Source organism: Motacilla alba, chromosome 3 (genome assembly GCF_015832195.1).
Source record: "Motacilla alba alba isolate MOTALB_02 chromosome 3, Motacilla_alba_V1.0_pri, whole genome shotgun sequence".
In the NCBI taxonomy this organism is placed as follows: domain Eukaryota; kingdom Metazoa; phylum Chordata; class Aves; order Passeriformes; family Motacillidae; genus Motacilla; species Motacilla alba.
In genome coordinates, this window is record NC_052018.1 from 58845047 (window position 1) to 58858191 (window position 13145).

General features: G+C 38.3%; 1 protein-coding gene across 7 annotated transcripts in view; it reads right to left on the reverse strand.

Moving 5' to 3' along the window:
- The window catches only part of RGS17 (regulator of G protein signaling 17), a 71500-nt gene that overhangs the window by 27964 nt on the left and 30391 nt on the right, over positions 1-13145 (reverse strand). For 4 of the 7 annotated variants that reach the window (XM_038132359.1, XM_038132357.1, XM_038132354.1 and 1 more), the window contains exon 2: positions 1893-2036. In XM_038132359.1, coding sequence (XP_037988287.1) covers positions 1893-2011 — 119 coding nt within the window. In that variant the 5' untranslated portion in view covers positions 2012-2036. Of the gene's footprint in view, positions 1-1892; positions 2037-4331; positions 4339-4713; positions 12958-13145 lie in introns of those variants that run through there. The other 3 variants (XM_038132353.1, XM_038132352.1, XM_038132358.1) reach the window with 2 other exon arrangements.

Here is a 13145-nt window from a genome sequence, read left to right on the forward strand (position 1 = left end):
CAACCCTAGCTGTACACACACAATGATGGGTTTTATTTTCATTCAGGAAAGAGATGTTGTATTCATGATGGATAATTCCATGAAAACAACATCTCTGGGACTGTTTAAAAATACGCAGAGTGCTAGGAATTAGTAACAAAACTCAAGAGCAAACACAAAACATGGTGCACCCATGTCTCAACAAAACAGATCTAGTCACACATCTCAGACAGGAAATAGTAGAATAAGAAAGGTACATAGAGAGACACAAGGTAGGTGATTAAATAGGACAGGTAAGGATAAATCCTGGTCTGGGTCACTTTCTGTATCACAGAGATTAAAATAGAGAAGACTGTGGAAGACAAAACAGGTGAAGGGAGATATGAGAGAGCTCTGTAAAATCTTGACCATCCTGGGAATGATTAGTCACTGTTCTTTACGTAAGAACAAGGAAGCATCAAATGAAATTAACTTCTAGTAGGTTAACACAAATAAAAGGGAGTACACAGGCCCCTTGTAGAATTTATTGCTAGAGGAAACCTTGGATGCCAAAACTTAAGATGAGTTTAGAAAGTTGCTTCAGAAAATGGTTTGCCAAATTAAGGTAAGAAAATTCCACCAAGGTCTATAAACCACACAAAAAGGAACTCTGGGCCAGGAAATCCCTAAGCTGCAGATTGACAGTAGTCGTGAGGTATTTTACTGTGGGTAATTTGAGGAGATTCATATCTACTTGTTTTATCCTTATCTTGTGGTATCTGATAATCTGATATTTCACTTCCTGAAATAGGATACTGAGGTAAATGAATCTCTGGCCTGTAACAGCATAGCTGATATTGTGCCCTTGTCCCAGAGCAGAAAGAAAAGTGACAAAACACCCTCTCTTTACTTCCTGTTTAATACACTTCCACCTATTTCTCAATATGGATTGAACATATTGCAAAGTTTCTTGGTAAAACATGAGCTCTGGCTCATCCTTGCTCCAAATACACTCTGCCTTCAGGATGATACTGGAAATAACAGCCAAGGCAGGTCCACCCTGCCACTGCCTCCAGGATATGGCAGTATCTTGGAAAAACACCTGTCCCTAGTGCCCTAGTGCATATATACTGGGATGTATTTTTAAATATACTGAAGGAAACAGCCTCAGGTTTTAGACTGGGGCCAGATGGGTGATTGAAGTGAAAATAACACAGATATACAGAGGAATGGTGACTCCAAAAAAACTGAACTGTCTGGTTAATATGATGCACAAACTCTGAACAGTACTGCATGTCATCTACCTTATATTTCAATATTGTGTTCATAAAAATAAGAAATAAAGATCTGATGCATCTCAGAACATTGAAAATTTAAAGCTATTTTTGAAACTGACTTCAAATCTTTGATTTTACTAGTGAACGCTTTGTTGAGGAAGAGACAAGCAGCTACTAAAATCATGACACTACATTTAAAAGTGGAATTTAAGACTCATGTTTTCAGATTTACAGAATTTATATTATTATTTATATTACCTGTTATATTAATAATATAACAGGACACCACATATGCACATTTATGACCATCTCCGTTTTATTCTCCTGAATGCAGAGAACTGCACTATCAAAAGTACAAGCAGAAAAAAAATGCACGCTATAAAATATTCATTATTGAGTCTTTCCCTCACAAATACAAGTTTTACAACTGAAATTTTCTCATTTAGTTATGTTTTAAGTAGGATAAATGTAGCTTGAATTTACTATTCCTCTTCCCCATCACTTGATGTCTGACCAAATCAGGGAATATTTAAATCAAATTTTTAAGTGAAAAGTTAAATTGTGTCTCCTCTCCCAGAAGTTAACATGTTCCCAGTGCTTTCCATTCTCATTGTTTACCTGTGGTGGATATGGAAGCAAATATACTACAGGACATACCATGAACAGCTGCAGCAACAGCACCAACAAAAGCAACATGTGTTGTTGGGCCTTTGGTTTCCAGGTGCTTGAGACACAGCTGATGTTCCTTCATTTTGTGACTGCTGCCTCTTTCTCATTTCAGCTACTTCAGTGCCCAAGTGGCTATAAGAACACAGACATAAGAGATGTACAGAATTACTACAGACCATCATAAATTACATTCACATTTCTACAGCAATGCAGGATGCAACTGCTTCTCACAGCACATGGCAACAAAAGCATGTGACCATCAACTGAGCCAGCCAAGGAATAGTTTCACTGTGCTGAAAGCAGTTTCCAGAAGAACACATCTCAGGGATACACGCTCCTGTGCCGCTGAACCATGCCCATTTTTACTGCTTTGGCTGGACTCAAAGAGCTGTTTATTATCAGTGTTTTTAACAGCAAGCCATACAGCTTTTGTAGCACTTGGGAGAGAGTGCCTTGTTCCTTACCATAGGACTATCACAGCTGTTCCATTGTGCTAAATATACAGCTAAAAATACAGCAGAATGGTTATTCACCTTCAACATGAGTTGGAAACTGATTTTTTTTTACTTTTTGACTTCTTTAGTCTATGCTGGACCAATGAAATTGATGTGATATTATATCGAGGGCAGCAGTCTGGTAAGGGCCAAGATTTTTTATATGTCATAACTGAGAGGCTTGCTACTTAATAGTTATTCTTGGTAAATAAAATGAATAATAAATATGCATTTATAAAATACTTTTCCACCTTTGAGACTATTTTCTCAAAGATCTTCTTTTCTCAAAGTCACAGATCTTCTTTGTTCATTGCCAATTTTTCCTAGATTTTATTAGGCCCAGATTTTTTTCATCCAAGTGACTTAAAACACGCAGCTGGAAGTAGTATATCATGCATTATCTAGTCTTATAAAGAAGTTTAACATTTACTGATAAGTTACATTATTTAGGAAGGTTTCGATGTCAGGATCCTTCTAATGGCTCACATCTTTCTACAACAAATTTAAGTTTCCCAGAGTAATGGCTAGTACAAACATGTAAATTAGAGTAAAATTTAGTACTTTTGGCTTTGCAAAAGTTACTCTGGAGAGGAGCTTGGTTTAAAACAGAAGTGGGTAGAGATGGCCTGGTGTGAGCAGCATGCACTGTGCTCCACACTCCCAGGCATCCTGCTACAACCAGGAGAGCTGGGGAAAGGCAAAATCTGATTGATTTGCCACCTGGGTACACCATGCACAGACAAAAAAGAGACATGCCACTTCTTCTACATGCACTCAAGCAGCAGCTGTGAAAGTTATTATTTATATGGTTGCTAAAACTCCCGAGGCTTTTATTCTGCAATGGTGTCTTTCTAGACAGCTTACACACAACCACACACAGCAAGGATACTAAGCTTCAGAACTCAAACCCATGCTCTAAAACTCAAGAAACTCAAGGTTGGTGGTTATTTTGGCTTCTTGCATAGCTACCTTTTCCATGTATACTGTCACTGAGTAGAATCAAGTAATTTCTGTAGTATTTGGTCAAATCAAACAATGAAGAACCATGTAACTATGACTGGTAATTGCACCTGCTAATTCCATTTATATGACTTACAGTTTATAGCTGCTCTTGAAAATTAAAATGACATGCAAACAAAACCCACACCTTTTTTTTTTTTTTTTTTTGACGTCAAATGCAAACCTCTGGGGTTAGAAAGGGATGCTCCTGTGTAACTGGATAACTGCTCATATTTTTTCAATAGATAGGAAGGAAGGGAAATTGTTGAAGCATAGTACATAGCTCAGATGCAGCTCAGAGAGTAAGTGACAGTATGAAGTCTTTTTCTCCAAATTACAAACCAGAACTTCTGCTGACTGTGCATGATGCATTTAAATTATTTCATAGATAGCTGTGTCATGCTGTGATTTGGTATTTTTTCAGCAAGTGCAATGACTGTGGTTAAAGGAACTAAACCCAGATATTTTCAAATGGAATGTTTGTTTCTTTTAAGTAAGATAGTGATTCTAGAAATATTTCTACAACAACAACAACAACAACAAAAAAAACCAAACAAAATTTATTAGTTTCAGAAACCAGTAAGTTATCCATATTTAGGAATTTGTTGGGCTGTAATCCCATTAATTCCACCTGTCTACCTGAAGTCAAGCATTTTTTTCACCATTTTAGCTATATATATATATATATATATATATATATATATATATATATATATATATATATATATATATATATAATGTACTATGGCTAGAATATGTGGCACTATAAATAAAGGGGACAGGATGAAGGTAATCCATTCAGACATGATGATGACCATTGGTTATTTGCTGTAGTTTCACAAAAACTTTACCACACCACAAGATGCTGCTACCACTAAAATAAATAGCCCTCTCCCTTTTCTTCTGCACAGCTCACAGTCACTCATTCCCTCACCTGAGCTGTCCCCCTTCTCTGTGTTGGAAGCAGCATTTGTACAGGGACCTGGTGAATTTGATAAAAGAATAGGCATGATTGAAATTTAATCTAGAGGGAAAAGAAAAAAAATAGGTTTAATTTGCTTCAAGTGACTTTCTCATTTACCTCGGGAAGATGTGAGCACTTGGACAGAACAGGGGAGAAAACTGAACATCAGGCAGGCAGAAAGAATGTGGGGACCACTTTCTTCCATTCCTGCTCACACTGTCAGCAAGTGATGATGAAATGGGTAGGAATTATGCAGCTGCAGAAAGGTAAAATCTACAACTGCAGATCCCAACACACAGAATATGGCAGAGAGGGACAGTCAGAAGTGGGGTTTCACAGGAATGGTTCACACCTTTGATCCTGACCAGCAACCTCAACCATTGAAAAGTCTCCAGCATTCATCTTTTGGTATGAACTACCACAGCCAACTGTTTCAGAGGTTTGCAAGTTTGGCAGGACACAGAATTATGAGGAAATATGGATCTCCATTGTAGAGCATTTCAGGAAAAATGGCTTCCTCCAAGGTTGCTCAGAACCAGTCCAGCCAGTCTTTAGAGCAGCAGAACTCCTTGCTTTGCTATGTTATAACAGCTCTGGACTATGGGGAGGCACATAATCCATCCTCTTTCTGGCCATGCATTATTTGGTGAAGGAAGAGAGCAGTCCTTGATTGCAGGCCAAGTTATATGTATCTATTTAGGCTGTATTTGAAAAATAAAAACAAACAGATAAAAGAAAGAAAGAAAGAATCATAGAGTCAGAATCATAGAATGGCTTGGAAGGGATCTGAAAGATCATCTGGTTCCAATCTCTCTGCCATGGGCAGGGACACCTTCCACTAGGCCAGGTTGCTCAATGCCCCATCCAATATGGCCTTGAACACTGACAGGGATGGATGGGGCACCCACACCTTCTCTTGGCCACTTTTTCCAGTGCCTCACTGCTCTCACAGTAAAGAATTCTTTTCTTAAGGAAGGAAGGAAGAAAGAGCGAGCAACACCCCCAAATCTTGTATGTACATCCAAGGAAATTCTGGCTCTAGCAGAATAAACCATTAATTGCAATGCCAACGAAGTGCTACAATTGGATACGTTTTGAAATGGGTTGTAAACATGGGTATTATATAGTGGGACTATCCTTAGCTGCCAAATATAATGGGGAAAGATGTTACTGCCACAGTGGGAAAAAGTTGTACTTAATCCATTTCAGATTCTCTCCATAGCTGACATTGGTGTTCACTCTGAACCTTGCTGAATCTCATGGTACAAAGAAAGTGATTTTGCTTGGCATGACTGGTGCTCTGCTCAATAAAAGCATGAGGCTGAAACTCCAAGCAATGGGACAGTGCTCTCAGTGAATACATGAAGTGTTCACTGGCTCAACCAGTGGCTGAAGTCAAAGTCTTCAGCCCTGTTCTTCTGTTTGTGTTACTTTCTCTCAGCAAGCTTTAAGCTGAAATTTATAATATGAAAAACCCACCCTATGAAGCAAAACTATTACATTTACCGAGGATGTAGTTGGATGGCTGGAGACTTTAGTTTCATGCTTATTTTGGTTGGATTTCATGTTTCATGTTTTATTTGCAAATACCAGATATCATCTACGCAAAACAGTAATTGATTCCATTAGATTATTTAGGATGCAGAAGCAGGAATATCTTAATTCTTGGCTATATTTAGAGACTGAGCAGACAGAGGGTTTATTTTTGGTGCCTTGGTCCAAGGCATAAAAAGAAATTTAGAATCTTTGATTCAGCAAGTCACTCTGATGAAATGAACAAATTTTTCGAAGTGTGAAAGTACATAATTATGAAGGACTAGAATGTTGTGAACTGATTCTGAGTAGACCTTCTGAAATAATAGTAAAAATAATACACACTGTTTCCAAGAACTCAGTTTGCCTTTTAGCTTTTTCACCACTTTCACTCTTCCTGAGACCCTCTAGCTTGGCAGAAGTACCAGATGGTGAAGGTGGGCCTTTTGTCCAATGGAAGGGTTTTTCTCCTTGGTACACTACATATGATGTCTCAGACTATCACATCACAGGTATCAATTTCTTCTGCTGGTTTTGCATCTGGCTCTTTGCCTCCATTTGGTGGCATAGTTTACTAACTGCGTTATGATTTCTGTTTGTACTGCTAGGAAATAGGAATAGTATTCGAGCTGGCTGGACTGACTCATTCTCTTGGGGGTGGGTTAGTAATATGGCCCTTTGAGCAATCCCATAATCATGGAGGACTTCATTTTGCATGACATCTGCTGGCCCTACTCTGTAGCTGAGGAAAGGAACCCAAGGGTACAGCAACTGTTTATTATACCAGTTATGAGACAGGTAGCTATTATAAGGTGCAGAGTAAGGAAGTCTGTGCAAGCCTTCAATCTTTCAGTGCTGGAAGATTATGAATATTAAAAAAAACCTTTAACAATTTGGAGTAAGGTCTCCTATTAGCTCTGGAACCAATGGCATAAGGATCTATTTCTGTGTTTAGATAGTGTAATTACCACTTATTCCACTGGGTTCCAAGGAGTAATTATTACAGAAAACCCCTTGTGTGCAGAGAACTATCTTGGGAAGACTGCTCAAAAGAAATAACTGATGGAAGAACTATTTGGTTTATTACATTTATACCTGGGAAGCCCTATTGAATACAGACTACAGTCTCTTCAAATTCCACAGAGTAACTCTAGAAAATGAAAAGAAGGCAATTTCTCAATTGTTGCACTTCCCTGACTCTCTACCTCCTATAGGATTTGTGCTAACTTTTAGATAGGTTTTAAAGTGTTTTCCCCAGAGATTCCCAAGGTATTGGACACGGCAAAAAACACAGGCTGCACCATTTCAATCAATTAAATTGATGTCTCTCTTCTGCTGAAAAGATTTGTTTTTCCTTTTTTTTCCCCCCTTTCCTCAAAAGGCTGTCATTGGAGTACTCCAATTTTCTGAACTTTTGGTGCTGTCCAATCTGGCCCTCTTTGCTTGTTTTGGAGGCTTCCTTTGCACATGACCCCCCTGCAATATTTTCTGTCCCCCTCTTAGCATTGTGAAGGCATTCCCTGGAGAAGCTCCTGCGCTATGAAATCTGAGAAAAATCTTGTAACTCCACAGGGGGCTGAGAAGAGTTTCTATCCTATCTTCTGGAACTGTTATCTAACAGCTATTTTGAAAGGGAGAGATCGTATAAGGATGAGGATAAACAGGTACCATTTTATACAGCAAATAAGTGGCATTTTGTCTTTTGTTGCTGGTAGGACACATAATGGCTAAGATTTCGGGACAGAGTTGGTGTAGAATCAGCTAGAGCAATCTGTCCTTTTTCAAACTTTGCAATAGGTAAGAAAGATCACCTTGCAAAAGAAAGGTGCAGTCAATGACTTAAGGATATAGAGGGTGATTTACTCTGCAGGCAAGAAACTTAGCCCTTAAAATATCTTTTTTTGTGATCTATCACATCAGTTCTCCTGCACTGCTTTTCTTCTTTTGACTTTGAAAATAAAGGGCCAAAACCTCAACTGTGTAGTTTATATAAATTCATACCTTATACCAGTTTATTTCAAACCCAGATGTGACTCTATCAGTCCCTTAACCATACTTATTTTCACTGTCCTTACTGGCATTCACTTGATTCCTAACAAGGATTGTTTTAAAGTTTAGGGGTTTTGAAAGCCTTTAAAACCTAAGGTAGAAAATATTCATTTAAGATCCCATCCAGGCTTCACTGTAAGAACCAAAATGTATACTGAGGAAGGCTTTGTATCCTGTGGATTCAAGACTTCAAACTACCATTTTAGACTATATTCCATATATTTGGAAAATCTCAATGTTTATTAGAGTTACATTAACACTTTCTTGAATCTTTTTAATGAGTTGTTTGGGGATAATTGGATGGCCTTTACAAGATTTTTACTGGTTGCTTCGGTTTTAGTTTCCTAAAATAGTAGCAGGAGTGACAAAGTTAACCCTGAAATACTGATGCTTTTTTATTTCTCAAATAGTCAGATTTTTTTCAGTAGTCAGTCAATTTTCAATGTATAGACCATTTTTTAACTTGAAACACTAAGCAAAAACCCTCAAAGAATGCTACAATGTGGCCTATCTAATGATCTGTGATATGCTATTTGTTTTAAATGCAGTGTGATATGCTATCTATTTGAAATCCATAGGGCTTTTTAAGAACAGACATCTTAGAGTAACAGAACCATGCAACAAAGTCTGGCTACAGCTGCCAGTTAAATAATATCACTGATGCGTGTGCTGTACTTGCAATGCAAAGACAGCCCTAACACAACATTGATTTTTTATTTGTGCTGTCTTCATTCATCTGGAGGAGTGTTTTAAAGGTACCACAAGCTAAATGAAGACAGACCACAAGATTTTACCAGATGTCTCTGAGCTACAAAAAGATTTCCATACTCCCCTTGCAATGCTGAGTGAGCAGCAAAATCAAGACAGCAGTACCACAGGCACCCTTTTGGGTGCTGCTGACCACTTAACAGCCATCATACAGCAATGGCATTCATGCTACTCTGCACAGGAGAAACCTCGACATAGTTTCTTTAATAAATCCTGAAAGTCATTCAGTACTTCACAAATAAATTCATACAAAGTAATGGATGGAGAAGAAGAAATCTACCAGGAGAAATGCAATTGAGTTATCTTGAACTTTTGACATCATAGGTTTTGAAGACCTGTTGGCTCAGAGAACAGGTTATTGCGCCTACTGACTTTTGCTTTTGGAGAACTCAGGACTTGAGTGTCTACAGCAAAATATCTTCCTCTTCTATTAGTTACTGAAGGTCAACAAAGAAACTTCAAGACACATGATCTACTACTGCCATACAGACATCTTTTTTCTGTCAGGTTTTCTGACCTGGAGATGTAGGACTCTTTCTAAAGTCTTTTGCAGCAAGCCCTGAGAAGGTCATAAAGTGGACATTCTATCCATTATAGGATAGGATAAAAAGAAAATAAAATCTAGTGGAAAACTGGCAAAAAGTGTTCATACATTAAATGTTTTATTTAAGGGTAGAACACTTCTATACAAATATTCATTTAAATTGAAATGGTGTAATTTGGTTGAACACTATGAAATCCCTATCTTTTTTTACAGTAATATTCTTTTTATGACTTTCCCAGACACCTTCTGTACTCATAAAGGATGTCTGAGATTTCTTTTTTATTATGTTATGGGAACTTGGTATCCTGAAGAAGCCTTGCTTAAATCTTCACTTCATCAAGTAAATATGCATTTGTGCTTCTGAATCAGACATTACTGTTCAGCAACAAAACATTAAACCTGACAGTAATGCATTACTGAAAAGTTTAGGATGGCTGCATGTGGTTTTTAAGAAGCTGCACTAAAATTATGATTAAAAGCACTTTACAGTCTTTGGGAACATTTTATAAAATGCAAAATATAAAACTCATCAGGAAACCTTTTATTTATTTTTAAGCGCATTGTTTTTATTCGTATTTGTGTTTGAAAAACATCTAAGAATCCTATTTACATGACATCTATATTCCTATTCATTACAGCTAATGTGGCTTCCACTGACTTACACACATAAAGCCAGTACACTTTAGAAAGCTGAGAAGATAATTTCCTTACAATGAGGAAATACAGACCTTGACATATTGCTGAAAAGAAGTGTTTTGTTAAAGTCTGTGACACTCCTCATAAAGAGGACACTAAGAAGACACTTGAGAACCCAGAGAGCTTTATTTTATGCATTAGCATTGTAATTTCTAAATAAGTTTTCTTGTGCTCAAAGCCTTTTCTCTGTATAAAAAACCAGCTGTCATTTGGGGGTTATGCGAACTGCAAAGATTCTGCACAAATTTCTGCAGAAATTTAAGAAAAAAGTCATAGGCATAGCACAAGAATTTGTAGCCAACATAGGTAAACAGATTTGCAGGTGTGATCCAAGTCTTAAACAAGCTTTATTTTTGGTGCACTACTTTTTCTGCAGATAAGACCATTCTGGAAAATTTTCGTCTGCAGAAATGGCAGCTCTTAATCAAAAAAGTGCACATAAATTTTGTTTATGGTGCATGTGCTACTAAGGGGTGAAAGACAAAGGAAAGAATTAGGAAAATTGTTTTAATGTGAGAAGAGCTTTTCTGAAAGCACATTGGACATGGTTCTAGTCTCTGAAATGGCAGAATCCACATTTTCACTGTAAGATGAAGACTTGCATCCTCTGCTTCCAAAGCTGTTAATTTTTTCGATTTCCTTTTCAAAATGAAAGTCTCAAATTTGAACAGAAGGAGCTTCAAAAAAGGCTTCCTGACTGTAGGTTTTTTGAAATAACTTGATATTTGGTAGTCATGCTGATTTTAGTCACACTGACTGACTTCTGAGATATCTTCTGACTTGATCTCTGTGTGTTCCAGCCCTCCTTGCCTCAGCCACCCTCAAAACGAAAAAAATAAAATACAGTAATAAGTATAAACAAAATTAAGAGAGTAGTAGGGTGTAGAGACGATATTTGGGTAATATGGTATAACAGAGGGAGAGGAGAAGAAGGTGGCATGAAGTAGCAACAGCCTTGAAGTCTTTCTGATGGCTTGGAAAAGTGGGAGAAGGTGAATGCAAGCACTTCACTCAGATAAGCTACTTCCAGCATGAAAGGCAGGGGCAGTGCTTGTCAAGGTGCTATGATCTGCTCATATTACAGCTTCTATGACCTTCATGCCCATAGAACTAAAGAAACATTTGCCCTTGGCAGAGAGTGGCCAGGCTGGTGCATACCCACCTGTAATGAATCTCCACTTCTCTCCCACAAGCTGTGCTACTTCTGTTAAACTCATGGCAAGCTCCTGGTACTTGTGCTTTTATAGACAGTGCTGGTCTGAGGAAGTGAGAGAAGACCAGTTCTACTCTGTGCAAGGAATGTGCTCTATTCCACCACGCTGGCACATGGTATTAAAACCAGATACTGTCACCACACTTGGAGAAGGGTTTTTTGGTCTGAAATCCTGTATTTCTATTGTCTGAATCTTTCACTGTACTTGCTTGTTCTGTGTTTAATGCTGTTTTGTTTACCTGCATGTTGCATATAGCAACACTCATTTCTCCATCTGCTGATACTAAGCATCACATCCTTCATGTTCTGTCACATGTGAGGGTTTCCCACTTAGAAAAACAACGTGCCTCTTTTCTTTAGTAGCAGAATGGTTTATGGGTGTATATTTGTGCTGGAGTGAGCACTGTGGACACATAGGTCCTCAAGGCTTTGTCACATACTCTAATTGGTGTTTTCCCTTCCTTACAGCTGTTTTTTTGAGACATGGCTGGGACTTCACCAGTGCAGAGAGAACTGGGAGACTGAGACCAGCCACCAGCACAGGACAGTCAGGAGAAGTTATCAGGGGCTCTTTTATATCTTTCTGCCATTCTGCAAGTTACCAGGAAAAACTGGAATGAAATAAAAAGAGCAGCTGACTAGAGTAGGAAAATGGGAAGACAATGAAAAAATAAGGATGAAAGACAAAACCCATGAATTTACCAGACTAAATATTGGGTTAGAACCATTTTGGAGCAAGAAATTAGAGTGGATGTCTGAGACAACACAAACGATATGGCTTGAAAAACCAAACTTATAATGGGAGGCTTTTTTAATATATAGGAGAACAGGCACACAGCTTTCAGCTACTGTGTGTCTTAAACTATATTTATATGTTAACAAAGTAAACATTTCAGCAACAACATTTATGTGTTCAAATATATAAAAATTCTGCCTAGATCTCATGGAACAAACAAGCCATGCCCCAAGCCCAACACTTCTCTGTGGTGGAAACCATCAGCCTAGGCCCTGAAGCTGTTTGCATCCAAGGTTCTCTAACAGCAGAAAAAAACCACCGCAGGTTTTTTAAAAATTACGACACTGCTCTTCAAGCTTTGATTTGTACTCACCTGCAACAACCCAGGGCAGTGGTACAGGATGCACTCAGGCAATAGTACAATGTGCAATATGGTACTATAATATACAATATGCAATAGTACAATAGTACAATATGGTACAATATGCACTCAAGCCTGTCACTCAGAGTGACAGGCTTTCATGGGACCATCTGTCTCTCCTGATTTGTACAATTGTCCTAGCTCAGTTCCTTTTCCATGGCCTCCATCCCTCTTCTGAGGTCATGCTCTTTACCTGGCTAAGGTGTCTACCTGCTCTGCTGTGAAACTGGTAACCTGCAGAGCAATATAGCAGGCAGATGCCTGTCTGATGCTGCTGCAGCAAGACTCACTACAACTCACTAGGCAGCACAGAAAATGAAAACAGATCTGTGGAGGAAAAAACAAACTCAGACTTCCAGATTGAATCCCATTGCCTAAATAAGAGCATTTGAGAACTTACTGTCTTTTCAGTGAAAGAAAGCAAGTTTCCTTTCTCTTGTCCTCATTTTATCCCTTTTCTTGCTGGAAGGATTCTTGTGCAGAAAGCTGCAGCCTCCTTTGTGCACCTCACCACTTGAGCATCTGCCTCAGCTGCCTGAATCTTCACTACTCTCTTGTTTCTTGTTTGTTAGCTTGCCTGGAAGAATGGTTTTCTTCAGGGCCACTCACCAGTGAAGATTTGGAGCACAATCTCCCCTAAACACAGAGGTATGGTGCAAGTGTGAAGTAAAAAGACATAAAGTCTAAATTATACACAAAATACCTAACAGGCTAAGTGGTATCTCAGTTCACAGAAATTTCCAAAGTAACACACTAAGGCAGAGAGCTTAAGATGTTCTGAAATTAGTACTGTGGAAAACTACTTAGCAGTTGTGTGTTGGAGG